At 38.7% G+C, this 22,993-nt stretch overlaps 1 protein-coding gene across 5 annotated transcripts in view; it reads left to right on the top strand.

Annotated features, from left to right (window-relative positions):
• ncoa1 (nuclear receptor coactivator 1) overlaps window positions 1-22,993 on the top strand; it is an 81,540-nt gene that overhangs the window by 41,284 nt on the left and 17,263 nt on the right. For all 5 annotated transcript variants that reach the window (XM_042222733.1, XM_014336198.2, XM_042222735.1 and 2 more), the window contains 9 exons: window positions 2,444-2,549; window positions 11,219-11,385; window positions 12,491-12,597; window positions 12,715-12,892; window positions 15,644-15,823; window positions 18,481-18,573; window positions 19,236-19,376; window positions 20,231-20,378; window positions 21,513-22,503. In XM_042222733.1, the coding sequence (XP_042078667.1) occupies window positions 2,461-2,549; window positions 11,219-11,385; window positions 12,491-12,597; window positions 12,715-12,892; window positions 15,644-15,823; window positions 18,481-18,573; window positions 19,236-19,376; window positions 20,231-20,378; window positions 21,513-22,503 (2,094 nt within the window). In that variant the 5' untranslated portion in view covers window positions 2,444-2,460. The remainder of the gene's footprint in view (window positions 1-2,443; window positions 2,550-11,218; window positions 11,386-12,490; window positions 12,598-12,714; window positions 12,893-15,643; window positions 15,824-18,480; window positions 18,574-19,235; window positions 19,377-20,230; window positions 20,379-21,512; window positions 22,504-22,993) is intronic.

Genomic DNA, 22,993 nt, shown 5'->3' with positions numbered 1-22,993 from the left:
GATATTTGGTAGGCAAAAAAAGATGTTGGCTACGTAAAAATGTCTTTTTTAACTCTTATTTTTATTCCTAGATTCCAGTCGAGCCATTAATATCACCTGATGTGTGTTATAAATGTTTTTTCCTTAAAATATAGCCAGAATCAACACATTTGTAACATAAACAAGAATAAATTATATATCATACTTGCAGCTCAGGCTCTTATATTAAATACATACTAATCTCTGACTCTGAAATTGGGCTGCATTGTGTTTTTATTGGGTGCTAATGTGCTGCAGTGATCTCATTTCTCACTGTTGTGGATGGATGTTTTTTAAGTGCAGTGGGTTAGCACTACAAGGAAGGCGGAAGCAGAGCGGGGTGATTTGAGGTGAAATGTAAACAGTGCTAGTCAGGAAGGATTAGCATCCCGTGAGCAGCATGGACTTGCAGCGGCACCCAATACTTGTGACAATGGCAGCCTGTTTTTCAGTGGGCTAAAGAGGTTGTGTGTATGTGTACAGATTTTTCTTTCAGTCACAACGCATGAATGTAAATTTTAAAGAAAAAGAAATTTCCCACAAGTAGTTGAAAGGCTTTTATTCATGTTTATGTCTCACCTTCCTTTTAGAAATGCTGAGGCGCCGCTGTAGCTTACCTGGTCACTCTACACATCCTCTTCCCGCTTTCCTGTCTTCTCTGAACTGTCCTGTGAATACAGGCTACAGAAATTGAAAAGATTTCCGTTGTTTGTAAGCAGTCAGCAATCTCTGTACAGAAATGCTCATATCAATTGCATTTGCATATTACAGTGTATTTCTTGTAGTACTTGTGAGATGCTATGAATGGGAAAAGCCAGATGTTGCTTGGACATCCACTAGATGATGAAATATTGCATAATGTTGCAGTTAAACTACTTATTTGTATTTAATTGATATTCAACACTAGTTAACTTGTTTCTGAGAGCTTATAGTGCCAGTAGGAAACTTATTGAAACTGCAGAACATATTGTGAGAAATGAGTGGCTGTACACTGGCTGTAAAAACTCCAGTGATGAAAGTGGCTGATCTGCAGCCACTTTCAGCTCAATGACTTTAACATGCAAAGAAGATGTACGACTCAACGTGCTACACATTTCAGCAGTATTTAAATTAGTTTGATTGCTCACAAATCTGAATAATTGTTGCTAAATTTGTCACCTGGAACAACTCTCAGTCAGTCATAGACTCTCATTATTGTTTACTGGTTGGTCCACACTGTTGTAAATAATAATTCAAGACTACATGTGTAGGGCAGGGTGTCGGGATCATTTGGAAGACTAAAGGATGAGAGTGACATGTAACTCATTTGTCAACCTCATACATGGCTTATCAGTTGAAACATGTAGGTTAGCCTAATATTAGCCACTCAGCATTAATAGTGAATTAAAATGTTCTCAGCACAAAATACTCTTCTTGAACTATATTCAGAGGTTGGTAGAAAACTGCAGGTGAAGGTGATTTTAAAAAAGGACTGGTCAGGACAAATATTAAAGAAGATTCACCTGTGTAAAAGGGGTAAACTTGTGTAGTTAAATTGGTGGTCATGTTGATTGATGATGGTGTTGACAGAAATACACACAATCATAGCGCCATATGATTATTTGGATTATTACAGTAGTGTTTGATAGTGTTATTGACTTTTGTTTTAATTGGGAATTTGTTTTACAAGGAAAAACAAAACAGCAGAGTCGGTCTTGTCTAGGGATGGGTATCGTTTAGGTTTTATCCGATACCGGTGCCAAATCGGTACTTTTGAAACGGTGCCGGTGCTTAAACGGTGCTCAGCAAGCTATCAAATACGGCGCATTTCTCAGCTTTTAAAAAAAAACGCTATGCGTCGCCAGGTGTTTATCGGATTCGAGGTGTTACCGCCTTTGCACAGTATCACAGTATCACCTTAAAGTACTTGTTGCAGGCTGCTGAGTTTGCATATTTTGCTGTGAAGTACAGCCAGACTTTTGACCGCTTCGCTTTGGGCATTTTTAATCTGTAGCTCTGCTCAAAAGAACGTACGTACCTGGACCTGCCTACTATCCTTGGAAACGTAAAATGATTGGCTAGGATCTAAAGTGTATCACAGCTCAGGAAAAAAAAGCACCGAAATGTGCGCTGCTTTTCGGTCTGGTTACTACCGTTTATGTCAGATGGCACCGGACACCGGTACCCATCCCTAGTCTTGTCTGACCGGGGAGATTCAGTGTGGCCTTGGATTTTGTGCATGTGTGGTTAGCTCTGCCTGACAGTAGGAATTTAAAGAAATAGTTGTCCAAAGTCTTTACAAAATCTGTGGCTTTCCTGTGCTCTTTTATCTGCACTGGTTTGTAGGAATGGATCTAGGGGGAGAAAGCTGTGGGATTTACATTAATGGCTGCTCTCAATTTTGTTCCTGACACATCTTTTTACCATGCGTTTCCCACCCCCGCAGGTCAGTTAAAGCTGAAAATGAGTGCAGTAGGGGAAAGCCCTCTGGACCCTGCCACGCCAGAGTTACGCAAGAGGAAGGGCTCGCCATGCGACACGTCAGGGCAAAGGTAAGACCGGCTGCATGCCTTTTTTTTACAACACTGACAAACATTACACGGATAGAGCCGGAGATACTGTGAATCTTTATTGGTTCATGATCAGCCAAAAGATGAGTAATAAAAACAATTATCAACCATATCAACCTAGCTTTTTTATCAGTAAGCTTATAAACATCTAAGCTCGTGAAATTATGTCGTAAAATACATGTAAACAAATGATGTTTGCATTAAAATGTGTTAAACCATTAAATGAATTGCCAAAAACTGACTGATCAGTGAAATTCAACTGATGAGATCACAAGATAAAATCGAACTCATAATTTTGTCATTACTTTATTTTCATTATCACATCAGAAGTTACATTTATGGCAGATTTTTTTTAATCAACTTTGTTAGCAGTGGCTTAATTTATAATCATAAATAAATGAGGGCGGGAATTTTAATGCATTAATTGCGATGAATGAATTTGAAAAAAATAATGCATTATAAAAACATTAATGCATTTAATCGCACTTTGAATTCCAAGCAAAGGGGAACTTTTGTCAATGCATGACTTCCTGGCATACCGATTACACTGATGCACACAGCTACAAAAATGGAAGAATCAGAAGAAAGTGTGTTGTTAGTGTCACTACCCGATCCGTACCGGAAACCCGATCGGTACCCCGCATGCGCAAATCTTACGTCACTTCCTCTCTTTGCCAACATTGCGACATTCAATATATTTGAATGATATGGTTAGCGCCCAGTTAGCTCCTAGCATTTCTCAACAGCTCTGCCTCCTTTTCGACTACCGGGACATTTAAACAATGGATAATCCGTATACAAACAAATTCATGCTAAGTTCCTCCACAGAGAGCGTCCCCCGATTGAACAACAGCGCCGTAAAATAAGAAGAATGGCGCCTAATTACAGACTTAATAATATTGACTTAGCAATGTGTCACGTGAAGATTCATCAGCCAGATTAAGTGTTTACTGACAATTGACAGTGATAGCGGACATCATCATCACTATTCCAACAATCCTCTCCTCACAGACAAGCATAAACACACTCGACTATCGCTAAATCAAATTTAACACGCACTTTGATAATACGCTAATTCAGTTTATAATAGGGTTATTCGCTTCGGTCAGCAGGTGGCGGTATCCTCATACACTGGGGAGTAAACTGCCATTAAACGAACAGAAGAAGAAGAAAACATCTGCACATGCGCGGTACGGATCGGGTAGACCCGATTTGTACGGTCCGACTTTACACATGCGCAGTAAGGATCGAAGAGTCCTGATCCGTAACTTTCTTTTTATTTTTCGTTTTTGTCTACATTGTACTGAAATGCTTCATTATTGCAAACATTTTAAGATATACTTATTATTCTTAACATCTTAACAGATACTCTGACCCATAACTATCGTAAAACGCTACGACCGGAAGTAGACACCTTTCGCGCATGCGGGGTACCGATCGGGTAGCGACAGTTAGGACTCATTTAATTTAAATTACATTTTAAAAGACTACCTAGCAGTAGTCTTGATAAAAGCGTGGTTTTGTGCAAACTGTGCAAAAAGGAGTTTGCATACCACCGCAGCACTTCAACCTTACAGTACCATCTAAATGCAAAACATGTTGCAGCGAGCACAGAAACTAGGAGCTGTTAGTGCTAGCAGTCCCAGTTGATGAAATGACTGGCTTCAGGACCAAAATTACTAAGTCAGCGTCGGACAAACTTACAGATTGTCTCGCAAAATGGATTGCTCTGGACTGTAGACCACTAGCAGTGGTAGAAGATAGGGGTTTAGAAAATGTGCTACAGATTTAGATGAGGAAACCCTGTGTAACAGGGCCCTGAGTTTTTACAGAGCAGAATCCACCATCAGGGAGGCAGACTGCCCGCTGCAGTAGTGGTCCAGTCGAGCAGGGGCCGACCCACAGCTGTCTGTCCTGGCCTGCAAGTATTTGATTAGTCCGGCCACTTCTGTCTCATGTGAGAGACTGTTGCAGACTTGCAGGTCACATAGTAACAAAAAAGAGAGCTGCCTTGAGCTCTGACAATGTGAACAGGCTAGTTTGTCTAAGTAACTGGCTGAAAGAGACGGACTGTAAGTAAGAGTGGAGTTATTGTGAGTCCAATAGGTTTATTTTTGCACTAAAATGTTTGATGATCACACAGTTTTAGCCTAATGTACAAAATAATGTTGGCTAAGATTATTCAGATTTTAAAGGTGAAGCTGTTCAAATAGCCTTTTATGTTTCTGCCTAATTTTTTTAGAAGAAAAACTGCACTTTATTTTGAAATTTCTATTATTATTTAAAGACAATACCATTTTAAAAATGTACTAAAAGTACTTAAAATAGCACTTTATTTCTAAGTCTGCCCAATTTGGCCAGGGATATTATTTTTGTTTCTTTGTTTTGCATTTAAATGCAGTTTTCCCCCCTATAAATCAAAAGAGCTTGAGTTTGCAATATTCATGTCCATGTCTATTATTTGTTCTGTCCCCCACTAAAACCTTTTAAAATTTAAAAAAAAAAATTCTTGTGCAATTAATCAAGATTAATTAATTGTAAAGCCTCTAATTAATTAGATTAATTTTTTTAATCGAGTCCCACCCCTAAAATAAATATAATGGACATATTTAATTCTCAGATTGCCCAATTCTTATAAAAATCATAGATTATCCACATAAGGTAACGCAATCATTGCCTTGGTTGTACATGGCGAGCATGCTTACTGATTACTTGTTTTTGCTCATTTTTGGTCAGCTGGGCTGTAGGGCTGCCACGATTTGTCGACTAGTCACGATTACGTCGACTATCAAAATCGTCGACGACTGATTTAATAGTCGACGTGTCGTTTGAAGCTTTGTAAGATCGCAAAAGACACAGAAGTAGCAGGATTTAAGAGTGTAATAACGGACTGAAACAGAAGATGGCAGCACTGCATGTACAAGGATGCCAGCTGCCGTTAAACCCCGAAGAAGAAGAAGCAGCTGTGTCCCAGAATTCATAGCGCGGCCCAGCTTAGTTTCCAACAATGGCGGCAGCTAGTTAGTTTTAATATTACTCTTATTATTCTTTCTGGGTCACAAAATAAACGTTTAACATATTTTCAGGCGAGAATGTAGCTGTGTAAACCTCAAATATCTGCTCAGTTTATCAGGACACCACATATTTTCAAAAGCGCTCCGACGTTTTCGGAGACGTCTGTTACCCACTAGCTCGATAGCTAGCCGGGGGCTAGGTCACTAGCGCCGTGAGAACACCGGACTCCCGGCAAATTGTTTTCAAACCCACCGCCGTCTTTCGCGACTCAGGTTAAATATATATGAGTCACTTAGATAAATTAAAAATGTTGTTGTTTGGCTTTTTTTTTTTTTTTTTTTTTTTTTTTTAGTATTTTATTTGTTCCTGAGTAAATCGGTTTGGCTGAGATTAAAGTTATAGTTTTTACACAGCTGAATAAACGTCAAGCAGACACTGATTATCAGAAGTGTGAGATGCTGAGAATATACTCCGTTGTCCTGTTATATTTTAGATAGCAAGAGTTTATTAAACTTCACCGAAACAATCTGCAAATTTCATTAAAATTAAAAACTATCATCTGTCTTTATTTTTAGTTAGCACCTTAAAAGCTTAAAGCTGTAAGCTAATGATAGTTCTAATGATGCATTTATTATAATTAGTTATTTAATTGCTTTTGCTTGTTTGCAATTAGTAGCTGTTTCGGTTGTTACGTTGTCCATTGTGATTTGGATGTGTAGTTTCTTAATTAGTCGTATTTCTAATCGATAATAATCGTGTGTTACCTATCGATCTATCGTAAAATATTATCTCGTTTTTTTGCTTGGCCAGGCGCCTTATCCTTTTGTGGCAGCCCTACTGGGCTGTCACTGTGGGATTAGGCAACTCCAGATGGGAGAAATATAACGTTTTACTCAAGGCAAAATAGTGTTTTATTCTGCCTTGCTTTGTTTATATTCGTGGACATAAAATGTTATGTGTTTTTTTGTAATGTGCTTTAAAAGAAAGTGTATTTTTGTGTCTGCAGCACATATGTTGTCCAGACTCATCAGTGAGGATACGTGACTATAGTCAGGAAATAGAGCTTTTAGACATTACTAACTGTTTGTATTATAACCCGACCAACCTTTACTAATGCAAAGCTATTTTTAATGTGTAACTGTAACCAAGTAAAGTATTTTTAATTAGTAAGATATTAAAAATAATATAAATCATGGCTGAAAATATGATGTCAGCAGCAAAACGATTTGCTTCACAATCAGTCTCTCTAACTTTTAATGTGGAGGTTGGAGGTTTCTTGCTTTTTAAAAGTATAACATATTAATTTTGTGAAATTAACACCAAATTGGTACATGTGATAAAAAATCATGTTACAGGACATACCAATAGTTTGGTGAAATTTGTGTTCAAGAGCATGAAGCATGAGGATTTCATGAACTAACTTTGAGGTTGCTTAGTTTTTGGAGGCAGTTTGCTAGGGATGAATGTCTATTCCCCAACCAAGTGGTTACTGGAGATTCGTGGTAGAGTTGGCACGATACTACTTTTTTATGTCCGATACCGATATCATAAATTTGGATATCTGCCGATACCGATATGAATCCAATATAGTTCATTTTATAATCAACAAAACTGTTTGTTTTTTTTAATATCTTGCTGCATTTTGTACGAGTTCATACTCAAGTTTTAAAAAAAACAAACACTAAAGCTATTCTGTTATTCCTGTATGCAAAAAATACACTGCACCCAAAATATTTCATAGTTCAGCAATACTGATCAATCTAATTTACTTAAACCTACACCATCCACCCTATTCTGGTATTTTAAACAGTACTTAGCAGAAATATTAAACAACCTTACTAATAGGGTTGCAAACTCCCAGCAAAAACAAAAGGAAACCACCCTCCGCCTGATAATGCTTAATCGGCGCAATCTACTTTAATTTAATGCACGTGTAAAACAAATGCACAGAAATCAATTATTTTTCTACATATTTAAATACATTCAACATCTTTCTTCAACAGAATTACAGACTGCACAGATGGTTACCAAAGGAAAAAGTGCTGTAGCTTACCAGAGTACATATTAGAGTTAATAGTTCCTTTATACAATAATGGATTTCTATACATTTTACATCAGATGAAAACTTTGGTTGTAAGATTCAGATAATTATTTATTAAAAGCTAGACATGACAATTAGAAAGAAAAGTATTTCTTTGTGCCCCCCTTTCCCTATTAATGCCCTACCTGGCCCCCCTAGCAAAACTTTGCTAGATCCGCCCCTGCACAGTTACCAGCTGTCAGCTACATAGAAAAGGATCCTGGTGTAGAAAGTAATACATTCTAACAACAGCTTATCAAGCTTAAACATGCTGCTGTTGTTTATCTGCTGGTTTCCTCTTTCTGGTGCAAAGTGGGCGATAAACAAACAAGAGAGACGGGAGTTGTGACAGAAAAGCCGATCAGCTGATCATTGATCAGTTTCATGATTGAAGTAGCAGCAGGAGAGTGAGGGGGAGAGAAGAAGAGGCAGTCACTGCATGTATTGGTTGTTAAGCTTGACGTGGGAATGCTTTACAAACATTCAGAGATGAACTTACACACTTGCTTTACTTCTCTGGGATACCTTTCTCGGAGATGAAATGCCGGTTTCGTAGCGAGGCTCCAACTGCTCAACCAGACCACTGACAGGTCTCGCACGCCACAGCCGCTCTATCACGTGACGCGTGCTGCTCCGACGTGCTAAGGTTATGAGCTGAGTTACGCCATGTCGCAAGTTTTGTTAAATGATTTTGTGATATTTAATGGATCGGATTACATTTTTTATTTCTCTTCGATATCCGATCCAGTAATTTAGGTCAGTATCGGACTGATGCGTAATATCGGATCGGTCCATCTCTAATTCGTTGTAATCAGTGAAATTCGTATTGCAGACAACTTGGTGTGGTCCACCAAACTCCAGTAACTGGAGCAATCTGCTAGCAACCAAAGCGAGCACAAGAAGGTTTTCGGTGCAGCGCTATGTTTGTGACCAGTTTCACCTAGTAACATCCAAGTGGTTAAGGAACCCACATTTGTCACTAACAACTGGAGGTTGCCAGGGGATCACCAACCGGTCTCTAGTGTGAATGCGATGTCAGTGATTAAACATCGGCAACAAAAAGTGAAATAACATCCCACAGACAGCCTGTCAAGTACTGACTTCCCTGTGCCAAATATTTTGTTGTTTTAATTTATTTATCACAGTTGTTATTTATTTGTTAGTGATATTAAAGTGATCTATGTCTACATACTCCCAAAGGAAAAACAAATCACCATAAAGATATAAATGTAAAAAACAATATACATGTATATTTGTATATGTATATACCAAGATACCAAGTTATATACCAAACATTTTTGCTACTCCAAACAAAGTAAATTTGAACAAAAAGTCCTAATTAAATAGAAGTAATTAGAAACCTGAGATAAAGTTTAAAGTATAGATTTGACTTTAGGTCAGTATAAGTTTAAGTGGGGCGTGTAGGAGTGAAAGTTCTCCATGTACTGTATGTGTAAATCTATAAGGCCGATAGGTGATGTAACAGCCCAGCTAGCATTTCTCCAGCAGCTATACTCATCCACTTACCCGCTCATTTCACACAGCAGCGTCCTCCCCCTCCTCCCCCTTCCCTCGGTCACCACGCCTGTGTTTTCTGGCTGGCCAATGCACTGACCTACTTTTGCTGTTGTCGTTTCACATACGCACGGTCACATATACGCTCTTCTTGCTGCCACATACCTTGCTGTTTCTCGTCCGTTAGAAATGAAATCACTGGAACTCAAGAATAAATTTAAACACCAGGCTGCGCAAAAGGTTAAAAGAGAAGAATCTTAATTAATTTATTTTCTTTTGATTTTTGTCCAATTTCAATATTATAGAAAAATGCCACAGGTGGATAAAAAGCCAATGCAGGAAAAAAGAGGATCATGAATTTACTTTCACAGTTTAATCTAAAACCATTTACTTAAATTTAACTGGCTGTTGTTTTGTTTTTTTTTGTTTTGTTTTTTAAAAAAAACAATCTTTTTTTTTTATAAATAAGCAGTGTTAAAAAGTATAAATAAATCAATTTGATTGCAAAAAAGCAACACCATGGTAAAATGGATTACAAATATATTAACACTGAAACCAAAGGTCAGAGCTGAAAGCATGATTCAGATTCGATTTAAGCTAATTTTATTTTAATCTGCATTAATTGAAAATTACAAAAATGTCAAATGTCGTATTTACAAGGGCTTAAATAGCAACAGCATTTTTTTTAACTGAGGGAGGAAAAACATTAAAAATATAATAATCACAAGGTCTAAAATCACCTTAAAAGTTGCAAATGCCAGCAGTGAATGTAGATGTATGTATTGATGTATGTTTCTTTGGCATCAACAGCAATAAAGCAGAGGTACGAGATGCTTTACAAATTGTACAAAATAGTTTAAATAGCAACATTCAAATAACTTGTGTAACACTTTCTATCCTAACTCTTTCATACAACTTTATCACAAACAAAAAATAAACAAAACTTAGTCTACTTTATTTATTCAATAATGCTGCTATCAATAAAATGTGATTTGTGCTTTAAATATATCACCAGCCTTCCAACAGTCTAATTTGTGCTCCGTTAAAGATCATGTGTTTCTCCTTCATTGCAATCTACGTTACTCTGCTGGATCTCCTGTGTAATGTGTCTGAGCACATTGTGTTGGGTCCAACCAGCTTTCTGTTTGTTTCTTTGTCTCTATTGCTGTCAGTCACAACCAACGGTTCGAGTCACTCATTATTGTGTAATAACTGCATATTTAGCCTACAGGGACAATTATAGTTTTCTCTTCTGCTTCTGCTCCTGGAGGGGTGCTGATAATTGCTTGTACATCATGGGTGATTTTGTTTAAAGAACGTGTGTGTTCTCATATGTATCCATTAATCCATCAGTAATTGATTTTTTTTCTTCTCTTGTCATAATCTTTAAAAAAAAATTGCCAATACTTTTTGCTGCCATGTACACATTTAAAAAAAAGTCTGCATTTTAAAAAGAGATGATAATAATAACAACAATAATAATAATAATAATAACAACAACAACAACAACAATAATCACATCTTCTTAAAGTTTTTTAAAGCTCTTCGTGACATCTTTAAACTTTTATATTCACAACGAGGTAAATGTTGACCACTGACATCAGAAAGTTAGGCTAGTAATACTATGGCTGACACAAAGTTCATCCTTATTGATTACATTACTAAACATGGTGATATAGTAATGCCTTATTACTAAAGTGTAATATACTTGGCCATATTGATTAGTTTAGGACAATGTACTTCAAGTACCGTGTAATTTAAATGTAACTTTTGCCGAGCAGAAACAGTGAATTGATTAATTTTTAACATGTCAGGTTTTGCTGCTTTTCTTTCTCACTTTAAAGTAAATGTCACGGCTTTCATGGTTAAAAATGTCAAAATCAAAACAAATATAGTTTCATTAGTGCTAGAGAATCAGTTTTCTGATGTTTTTAAAACCAGATAAGTACCAAAAAAATCACCCAGAAAAGTAGTACTGATTTAAAAACAGCTGTTTTAATGTGAACTTCGCTTTGAGTCTTTGTCGGGTCTGTTTCTGCAGTGCGGAGAAGCGGAGACGGGAGCTGGAGTGCCGCTACATCGAGGAGCTGGCGGAGCTGTTGTCATCCAACATGGGCGACATTGCCAGTCTCAGCGTTAAGCCCGAAAAGTGCCACATCCTCAAGAGCACTGTGGACCAAATCCAGCAGATCAAACGGCGTGAGCAGGGTGAGGAAACACGTTTTCTGTACGGTGTCTCCACAATTTCTGTCAAATATTATGCTCTTTAATTTTCTTTATAATTTTCTGCGTAACTATAATGTAAACCAAAAAATCATAAAACATTTTATGTAAATGTTTAAACAAGGTTTGCAGGAGTAAACCAGGGTATGCAAAAAATAAACCTCCACATCTGTAAGAGTTGTCACCTCAAGTTTTCAGTTAAAGCATACATTCTTATCCTGTCTCGACAGATGTGGGGAGGAAAGCCTTGGCTGTCTTTGTGAGGCCACTCATTGACATCGGTGCATTCCTAAGACTTAAGTTTAACCATCACAAAATATCTGATAAACTTTCACCTTCTCCCTGACCTGAACCGGTTTTGTAACCTTAACTGTAAAACCAAGCTTTTACCCTCAAACAGGGATTTGAAAGCTTGTCAAAGGAGTTTAGAAAATGTAACCACTCTGGTGGTCTAAAGCTAACTTTTTTCAAATAATATGATTTTTTTTTTCTTTGGTTTCCAGTAGTCTGTCTGCTCTGTGCAGCCACACACATGTAGAGTGCTCTTTATTTCAAAGCAGTAACTGTATGATAATAAATTGTAGCTGTACAAAACAACCTTTTTCATTCCATCCATGAACATGTGCGACACTTGTTAGAATAACACGGTAAAACTGTGATATTTACCTCAGTGTTTATTGTGCTATGAATATCGCTGAGACTCAAAATGGGCTTTTTGGTAGGCACCAAATATCTCTGTTGGCATTAAAACCCCTTTTTTCATAGCATAGCAAACGTTGTGTACGTGTTTTTAATAGTGCTGTCAGCGTTAATCTCGTTAAAATGACTTCAACGCCATAACCGCATTACCGTGGCAAATCTCCGTTAGCGAGTTACCGCGGATCGCTCCGTGCGTGGTTCTGCACGGCGTCAACGTGTTAACATGTTGACGCCGTGCAGAATCACTCATTATGACGTTATGGCCTTAATAATTTAAACGAGATTAACACTGACAGCACTAGTTTTTAAAAATAGGCTTTATACTTAAAAAAACAACAACAACTGTATTGCAAAATATTTAATGTCTCTGTTGTTCTACCCCCCCGGGTAGAAAAAGCAGCCCTCCTTTCTCCAGATGATGAGGTGCAGAAGAGCGACATCTCCTCCAGTAGCCAGGGACTGGTGGAGAAAGAGGCGTTGGGGCCCATGCTGCTAGAGGTAAAACAATACATAGGAAATCCTGGTTTGTGTGCCTAACATGTTGTTTACTCCTAACTAATACACACGTTCAGAAAATCTGATTTAGTCTTCCCTCTCTCTGTTCTTCCCGTTAAGGCGCTTGATGGGTTTTTCTTCGTTGTCAACCGGGAGGGGCGCATCGTCTTTGTTTCTGAGAACGTGACGAGTTACCTTGGATACACCCAGGAGGAGCTCATGGCCTCCAGCGTCTACAGCATCCTCCACGTGGGAGACCACAACGAGTTTGTTCGTAATCTGCTGCCTAAAAGCCTCGGTGAGTGAGCAGAATCGATTTTAAATGCAATGTTTTTGAGGGATATTTAATAATCACTTTTTCAGCATTTTTAAATTTCACCATTTCCATGCCAATGAAACCCATTAAGGAGGCAATAAAACTCACTGTTAAAAAAGCAGAAGAATCTGTACACGGCACTCAAATCCAAATGATTAAGTTGCTTTATTAAAAGAAGATTTTGTAGCTAAGGCAAATTTAAAGAGCTGTGAGGAGAGGTAGGAGGATGAACTGTGTAAATTTTAAATGAACAGAGTTTTAGTGCTTCTCACAAAGCTGCAAATTATGTTAAGGGAGGAAAGTGTGTAGAGGCGGCACATGCGTGGGTGAAGAGTATTGAAACATAGACTTTCTATTCTGTGACAGTGTATTTTTTTCTTTTGTGTGTGTGTGTTTAGCTCCAACCTTGAAGAGATTAGAATGGAAACGTAGGGGCCAGATGAGGGGGATTTAAGGACAAAAGATAACAGAGTGCACTAGGCAACAAGGTTGAATTGTTGTATTTTCCATTGGTCTTGTAATTCGGCACCAGGCACTCCAGTGCTTCTTTTTTTTCTACTCAGAAACAGATTTTAAAGAAAAATAAACTCACAGAGACACTTAGCAGATGGATTTTTACCATCTTAGGTTGGTTGTCAACATTTAGCTTATTCCTTTAGTGCTTCTTCTTTGTGTTGCTTAACAAGGATTTGCAGCCCTTTGTAAATTAATATAAATTTTGATATTGTATTTAAAATTATTGTTATTTACTAAATGGACCCAGAACAGTAAAATGGAAGGAGAGAAGAACAGACTGAAACTGAGTTTTTCTTCTTTGACAGTATATTTTAGCTGTTGGCTCTTCCTTTCAGTTGTCTGTTGATACTGCTGATTTAGCGCTGCAGCAGAAAACAATTGCATGTATGAAAGAATCCGTTAAGTAGACATAAAGTAAGAGGCTAAAACTAATTAAAAGGAACACAAAATTATTGATTTATCTTTGATTAGGCAGCAGAACAAAATGCTTTTGTGCTTTTTAAATCTTTGCAAAGTTACAAAAATTGCTTCAAAGCAGTTATCCTCTCCCACAAACACTGGCCCTGAATTGGCTGCACCTTGTTTCCTTTCTGTAACTTATCTACCTCACTGTGTATCAAATGTAACAACTAGTTCAGGATTCAAACAAATAATCAGTTTATTTAAAGCTGTGAAAAGATTTGTGCTCTTCCAGCTTCATTGGTTTGTGGTTTTAAACTCATGAAGATATGTTACTATGAAAGGCAAGTTTTTACCTTACGTAGTAATGGCATGCAGTATGCAAAAAAATAGAGCATTCCTTGTGCATGGAGAAAGCACATTAATAGTTAATTTTATTGCAGTTTCCATGCACTTCCAGCATCTGAGGAACTGAAAACCCAGCGCCTCTACAATGCTAGGAAAATCCTCAGTTTTAGCCTCAGTGCTACATTTTCTTCGAATTTTATCCATTTTATTTTGTGGGTTTTTTGGTTTGTTTATTTTGTTTTGTTTTTGTAGTTTGTTTCCCCCCCTCACAGTCTAAAGTAATGCTTATTTGTCTGTTAACTGATTATAAAATTTCCCAGAAATGTGTGAAATATCTCTGCCGTGTCTTCATCCACTAACCCCCAATCAGTCGCCGCCTCTCCCCAAGTCTGGTTCTGCTGGAGGTTTCTTCCTGTTAAAAGAGAGTTTTTGAATGTGAAAGTGAGTGAGAGGTGTTTGGTTAGAGCTGTGATGAACTGGTGTTCCGCCTCTCACCGGGTGACTGCTGGTATAGACTAAGTTAAGCAGTTACGTAGTATATAATTATTAAACACGTTAAAAAGTACTAGGCAAATGTTTTAACTTGATACTGTTTCACCGGTTCCGCTGACATCTTTCCATTTGTGTCCACTAATTACAAATTCCACTAAGCATTCCTTTCACCGTGTGAATCATGTTTGGGTGATTTGGTGCTCTCTCTGTGTGTTATAGGCTGTAAATTGGAAAATAAATTCCTCGCTTTCCCCTCTCCCTCTCTCCCACTCTCTCTCATCGACCACGATTAGTGCCGAGATGCGCAGAGGCCAGCACAGCTCTGCTGTTCCATCTGTGCCTCACAATTAGGGTTATAGCAGATTGATAGCCCTGCTTTAATTGAGTGCAACATTAAATTATGTCCCAACCCCCTGGTGCTGTATGAAGCTGCTGGGGTTAAGAGTCTTTCTGCACGAAAGCCTCAATAGCAAAATCTTCTTCTTGATTCACACAAGTGTGACGGATACAAACCTCCATAGTTCTTAGTTATGAACTTGTAAATGAGTAAAATATGATGCTGATATTAAGATCAGACATTCTCATCTAAGCTGATGTCTTTTTGTCCTTTCACCATAAATCTCATTGAAGGAGTGATATTTGTGTAAGAAAGAATGAATGCATAGATGCAAAAGTCTTTTCTTGTCTTTCAAATGTGTGCAGCAGATTTGGATTTGCAAATGCCCTATTGTCTAATTTTTAAAATGTGTGCAAAACGCATCAAAGCGTCCCACTGTCAGCATTTATTTTGCTGCACTTTGTGCAAATCAGACGAGCATTTGCATCTCTAGTTTTAGTGCTAAATTAAAAAAGGATGGTGTTCCTGAGAGTGATTTGTACCAGGTTTAGTAAAGAGATTTTATCATGAAGTGGTGGAAATGATGGGACTTTGTTTATTTTCTCTTTCCTCATCAATATTTAACTTTCTCTTTGTTGTAGTAAATGGTGTCCCGTGGCCACAAGAAGCTGGGCGCAGGAACAGCCACGCCTTTAACTGTCGCATGCTGAAGAGACCACCAGACGAGGTGGATTCAGAGAACCTGGAGGCCCGGCAGCAGTATGAGATCATGCAGTGTTTCACCGTGTCCCAGCTACGGACCATGCAGGAGGAGGGAGATGGTACATACATACATACATATTACAACACAGCCATGAACCATTTCCTACACTGAATCAGTAGATTGTAGTTTTTAAAGCCAATATCAATAGGCACTCATCAGAGTATAGCCTTACGATGATCATGGTTTGAACTGACTCAGTGTTAACAGCTGAATATAAATCTATTTAGGTATTGCACCAATGTGTGCATTTTGCACCATTCTTTGAAGAAAAAATATCTTGAACTTGCTCACCAGACTGGCTGGTATCAGTTTGCATGTTTAGGAATTGTTATATAAGACAGCTGAACAAGGGTGTCAAATTCAGGGCCGCACAGAGGAATAAGAATCACTTTCTTCTTCACATATGCCTACAAGTATTACCAAGCCTGTTTTACAGGCCTGAACATGACAGCTCAATAGCCATATAGGAAGTCGGGCTGGCTTCAGATTTGCCCCAGGTGGGATTTTGCTTTGACTTTGGCTCATGTGATATAGAACATACAGCAGCGGGCCTGCTATTATTACATGTAACATCCTAATATCCTCCTGCTGTTCCCATGACTTTCCATGATCCTTGCCTTTAGCCTCGACTGAGGTTTTACTGTTCTTGTCAGCACAGAGTTGTGGCTCTCACCACATTGTTCACCTATGACACAGTTCTTTGAGCATTTTGTATTTCCTTCTTAGCACATCTGTGTTTATCTGAAACGGCCTTTAAATGGAACTTATTACGCTTTTCTTTATTATACTTTCCTCATTTCCTGTTACGCATGTACTTGTACAGCAGTTTATGAGTTATTGTATTTATCCTTTCTTAGTGAGCTTCTTCACCTTTATAATCTATTTAAGTTACATTAAAGGTTGGTGGTGTTTTGGATGCTGTAACACAGGGATGTATCTTATCTTATGAATGGATGATGGAGGAACAGCATACTGGAAGAACGCTTGCTTCAAGGAAGAGGAGCTGAAACGTCACAAAATTCCAGTAAAGGATAGATAAGGATTTTTTAAAAATGTGAATCACGTAAAGCTGTTATAGTAGCAGAGTGTCTTTCTATCTATGGGTTTCCAGTGCACTCAGAGTGCACTCAGAGTTTTAAAAAAAAAAAGACAAAGAATAGTTTTAGATATGAAGTTTTAATTAGTTATTTTTTAAAACTCTATCAGTAGTGTTTCTCTTAGGTGAGGGAAGCATGTTTTCGCTTATTGAAACTTGTTTATCTGTTTCTCCCGAATCATGAAAATGTTCTTGGCTATGTCAGGAATTAATCCAATTTAAGAAAATAATGGATTTGGCTTACACAGAAGGTGATCATTGTTGATGGATAAATACTTCTTCTGCAGTTATTTTATGACTTTTTGCTGTTGATGCTGCCACCAAAACCTTTCACTCGCTGGTTAATTGGACTGCCATCAGATTGTTGGGTGATGTTTTTAATGTTCTTTGGAGCCGCTGGCGCAGTAGCCTTGATGAACTGTGTGATTTTTCTTTTTTCCTGCATTGCAGACTCATTGGGCTGTTTGTTCTGTCTGCTTTTTAGTCACTTTGATAAGAGCTGGCCTTGTGGATTGGAGGACTCTCTTCTTGTGTGTGGAATCTGGTTTAGTGGCTCCTACTTCATTGTTTGACATGTTTCTATAGAAAATTGGCAAGAAAATGTTATTTTTGTGTTCCAGCAAGCTGTTGTTTCGTCCGTTTTGTAGTTCATTCATTGAACTTTTAACTATAAGTGTTTTTGTGTTATTTATATTTGTTGTATTTGCTGCCAAACGTCTTGAAAGAAACTGTTTCCAAACAGCTGAACTGGTTTTGCTTCTGTTGTTGACCAGAGTTTTTCTTTCTGTCATCTTGACTTAAATTAAACTAAACTGGGGGAGTGAGTTTGGGCTTTAAGAGATGTGTGATGCACTGTGAACGAGAGGGATGTTCTAGATTTATGGTGCAAGACAAAACAAGACCACCATTGTGGGGCAAAAAAATGCAGCACAATAAATGTTGCAAGCTGTTATTGTAATTGAATAGTGGTTGCAAGAAGGAGGATGTGTAGTTGAAGGTCTTTGATATTCACTACTTGGATTTAACAAATATCTTTTAATAATACAGCGCAGGTATAGGGCGGGAATTTGGTCCCCGCTCTCCTGTCTCACAGTTCATACTTTTATTGCTATTTTTCAGACTGTTTTTTGAAATGAATTCTTCATATATTTCAAGAATATCCAAAATCCACTGTAAAAAAGAATCTGTTGTATTTAAGAAAATTGTATTTAAGGTTTCCAAAGACAGCGATTCGTGTTAAGTAATAAGAATATGGACTGTATGCTCCCAAGTAATGGATATTTCTACTGCTATAGAGTTATTAATTATATTTCAGCTGATAACAACCGTGTTCAGTTGTTATCACCATATTAAGCAATAATATAACTGATGATCTTCTCTTTTGTGTTATATCAGTCTTGCAGGTGATAAACATTTAAGGTTTTTCAGGATTTCATTAACCTAGTTTTAAAAGTATTCAGCAATTTGTTGTCTTGACACAAAAGGGGGTGAATCTGTGCATCCCTTAGTCTTTAAATTCATTTATATCACCTCCATTCTTCAGCTGTTGTGAAGTTTTTCTTTCTTTTATTGACTGCAACAAACATTTACATAAACCTCGCTCCTTGTGTCCTCTTTAGACCTGCAGAGCTGCCTGATATGCATTGCCTGCCGGATGCCACGAACCCAGCCTGTCAGCACGGAGTCTTTTATCACAAAGCAGGATCCCACAGGTAAAAGGAAATAAAAATCTCATCGTCTACACCCATGGTTCTCAAACTCTTACCTGTGAGGCTTTGGGGCCCTTTGTAGCACTGCCTATGAGGTCAGCATTTATTTTATTCAACCACAGTTCATACCACGCTGTGATATATCAGCACAGAACAAGACTTAGTAAGCAACTGTCTTCAGTTTAAACATTTCCCGTTCAGGACATTAAAGGAACTAAACCTTTATAGCACAAAGGTGTCAAGAATTGAGCAGATACCTCACGTGTTCTTAAAAAGGCTGTAAATGAGTGTAAAAATCCAAATACTAACATATATATCCATCTTTTAAATTCTCATCTGCATCCCCCAATAGTATGTTCACTCCCTTACCTCGCGTTCAGTCACTAAAACTCAAACACATGTACAAAATTTGCTTTACTGTATTATTAGAATGAATTTATATCCCACCCAGGCGAAAGCCTAAAATCTTGAAAAATTACAGCAACAATGAGACTTAAAGATCATTTTAGAAAGTATTCAGAGATTTTCCTTTTTTTTTTCTTTTATTTTTTAAATTCGTTTCTCAAAGGTAACAGTGTGAACCCTGAAAGTGTGAAGTCTGCTGCAGTTGTTGAAATCGGTGCAGGCTGATCTTTTGTTTGTGTGTGTGTGGTGTTTTAATCCAGGGAAGATCATCTCCATAGAAACTAGTGCTTTGCGAGCGACAGGCAGGCCTGGATGGGAGGACCTGGTCAGGAAATGTATCTATGCTTTCTTTCAGCCGCAGGGCAAAGAGCCCTCCCACGCCAAGAAGCTTTTGCATGAGGGTGAGTAGCTACTATTGATTTTTTTTTCCTCTTCTCTCTCTCTCTCTCCCCCCTTTTGCCTCCACTCTCAGAAATTATTGACACGCTCACTGCCGGCTCTGTCATGGCTGCAGGAGTTTCTGCAACATGTCAATGGCAATATAGTGAACTGAGTAGAATACTAAATATTAAAAACTTTTCAAACTAACTTGGATCCACCTACATCGAGAGAGGATGTTTATGTAGATTTATGGAGGTGACAACTTCGCTCTAGGCTTGTAACCAGTAATGAATGAGGTTGATTGATTAGTCTGTAAGGTTCCTGCAGCCCTGCAAATTATTATTCTTATTTATTTATTTTTTTACCAAGCAATAATTACACACTTAACTTACTAAAAGATAAGGAACTAAAAGAAGTCGTCACACTTCAGAAGTTAGTTATACATCGACTGACTTGGCTTAATTTCAGCTCGGCTGCTAACAGAAAAGTGACACATTCCTGAGACGCTGCTCCTCCACATCAAAAGAAACCAGTTGAAGTGGTTCATGTATCTGAATTAGAGAACTCCTCTGTGAGACCATAACAAAAAAACAAACCCTGCACTGGGAGCATCTTGGTGTCCCCCAGGAAAAGCTGGAGGTGGTGGCCATGGAGGTATCTGCTCCTATGACCTGGATAACAAGATGGATACATGAAGATGTGTCTCATATCTTCAAGCTTATCAGAAATGGATGCGGTAAATCTAAAGCACGTTTAAGCAGCAGGCTAAAGCCGAGGTGGAGCATCATCTGTCACCTCGTCTTATAACACAGATGTCTGCCTCAGAATGACCTTTATAGGCCTAAATCCTTTATTTCTCTTTCATTCTCAACAGTGATGACACATGGGACCGCAATCAGCCCGCTGTACCATTTCACTCTGAGTGATGGCACTCCGCTTAGTGCTCAGACCCGCTGCAAGTTCTGCTGCCCCCCCAACCCTGATGTACAGCCCTTCATTATGGGCATTCACACTATTGACAGGTACTGTGACTGAACACACACACACAGGAGATGACTGCAACTGAGCCTAATCTTATTTATTAGTGGATAAAGTGATGTTTGACAACCACATGTAAAAGGTCAAAGATTTAAAAACTTTGTACTTCCATGGTCAGAATTAATTATCCAGTTTCAGAAGTTAGCCTTAGTGTAGATGTTATGATAGTAATTTACTTCACTTTGTGTCAGTAACAAGTGGTATCTCAGAGTAAAATGAATTTTCATCCACTGAAGTGTGCACAACATGCACCTGCAGAGTCCCATGCATGTTAGTTTCCCAGTTATGGTCTTTTTGGGGGATGTTGCAGATGATGCTGGTATTTTCAAGGATTTTAAAAATGCTCTGACTTTCTCTGAAGATCTACCAGCTGCGTTAAAGTGTAATTAAACTGCTTTTATGGTAAAATGGGTCAGTGATACTTTTCAGATGAATGTGCGCCTTACACAGTAATTTGATCATTTATGGCAGACTCATTGAATGTGCCGAAGAACTGAGAGTAATTTGCCACAGCCATAAGGTGCTGGGATATCTTGAAAAGTGCTTGAATTCAAGGAAAAGTGTGGAAACCCAGTAAGGTTGTTGTTTTGGCTTGTTGTAACTGAATTCTTACTGAATTCTTCAGAATTTCCTTTTCTCACTAGAGTTTATTGATTATTCATATTATAATTTTTTGTTCCTCATACTTAATTGATATTGTCTTAATTAGATTAGATAAACCTTTACTAATCCCTCGGGTGGGTTCCTCTGGGAATTTCAGTAATGTACTGATTGGCCATTTTATTACATTTTATTTGATGTTTTCTCTTCCATGCAAGGTGCAGTTTGACTTATTGATTGTTAACAGAAGTTTTTTAATCATCAGCAAACAAAAAGTGCTACGACAAGTGTTCTGATATGGATTTTCATTCTTAAAGCTTGTAATGGAGATAATGAATGTTTAATGTTTTGTTCACTTTATTGATTACGGGGAGAATTTAAAGAGCAGCAGACAGAGAAGCCTGGATGACGCTTGAAGCCTGGATAAGGCAGACACTGATAGAAAATGGGGTGTTTGTGGACGTGATATAAAGATGTGGTTGACATCTTTAATTTTCCTTTGTTTTTTCTTTTCCCAGGGAACACAACACTGCTAGCTCTCAGGAAAACACTAACCCCAGCCTTCCACCAACCCTCAGCGGTATCGCCCAAATTCCCTCCCGCTCCCCTTCCCTCCCCCCCAGCAGTAATTCAACCCAAGGCTCAAGTCTCGCCACCGCGGGCCTTCACACCAACAACAGCAATGCCTCTTCCCACGGACATAATCCAGCCACGCCGACAGGCTACCTGACACCCAATCGGACGAATTGTCCCCAGCAGGTCAACAGCCCCTCTCCTTTGAGCAGCCCACTTACAGCAACCCCTACCTCTTTTATGTCGCCCAGGATGCCACGGGCCAGTCCTGGGTTAGGTGGGAGCCCTCGGGTACCAGGGAACCCCTTCTCTCCCTCCACACCTGGCCTCCATTCCCCAGCTGGGGCTCTAAGCAGTGGAGGAAGCCTCAACAGGCAGCAGTCTAGTGGTGATGGCAACAGTAGCGCAAGCGGTGGGTCAACAGGGTCTTTCTCCCTGTCCTCTCCGGTCCTTCAGAGACAAGCCAGTACACCCACCGGCTCCTCTATTCGACCTCCGTCAACAAAACCCTCAGATGGAGGTGAAGAAGGGGGAGAGGACTCTGTTAAAGCCCCCCTTTCTTCTGCCTCACAGCTGGGTAACCCCAGACTCAATCAGCTCCTGGATAGCAATGGGACAGGAGCTGACTCTAACAACAACAGCAACAGCATCCACTGCGCCTCCTCACCTCATCCACCTAACCCTGCTCCTGCCCCTCAGTGCCCTGCCTCCCACAGCAGTCTCACTGAAAGACACAAGATCCTCCACCGGCTGCTTCAGGACAGTAGTCCCAATGATGCCTCCACCACCAGTGAGGAAGGAATAAACAAAACTGAAGTTGAGATCAAGAAGGAGCCACCTGCCAGTCCAGCGCTGGGTGCAGGACCTCCCAAGAGCGACTCGAGAGAGCCACAGGACCACCAGTTGCTTCGTTTTCTCCTGGGTACAGATGAAAAGGTATAATATGGAAGCCCAAAGCTTTTTTTCTTTCTAAATTCCTTTCCCACCACACCACATATGGAAGACCGGTTCTCCTTGTGCCCCACTGCCAGTCTTATGTTATTAGATTACTGTTAATCTTACAGTGGACGAGAGCCCAGACACGACCACTGGTGAAATGCTTAATGAAGTACAATTTAATAATGTTATTTATTTAATATTACTTCTGTGTTTTGCTACTTTATGCTTAAAATCAGCACATTTTGGATACAAATATTGCGCTTTGTACTTAAAACCATTTATTTTAAAGCTTTAGTTACAAGCAACTGCACTAAACGATTGTTCTAGATAAAGCTGCCCAGCAGTGTACAGCAGCAAAATTAAAATTATATAGACAATTTGGAATCAATTACAATGATCCAGTATTAGAATATATATACTGATTTTATTTTAGGTACTTTGTATTTTAGGTCCAAACTATGATAGTTTTACCTAAGTAGGGTTATGA

This window comes from Haplochromis burtoni, unplaced genomic scaffold (genome assembly GCF_018398535.1).
Source record: "Haplochromis burtoni strain Fernald_Lab_line unplaced genomic scaffold, NCSU_Asbu1 Contig_93, whole genome shotgun sequence".
NCBI lineage: Eukaryota > Metazoa > Chordata > Actinopteri > Cichliformes > Cichlidae > Haplochromis > Haplochromis burtoni.
The sequence above is the reverse complement of the archived record's forward strand: the minus strand, read 5'-3'. Positions and strand labels throughout refer to the sequence as shown.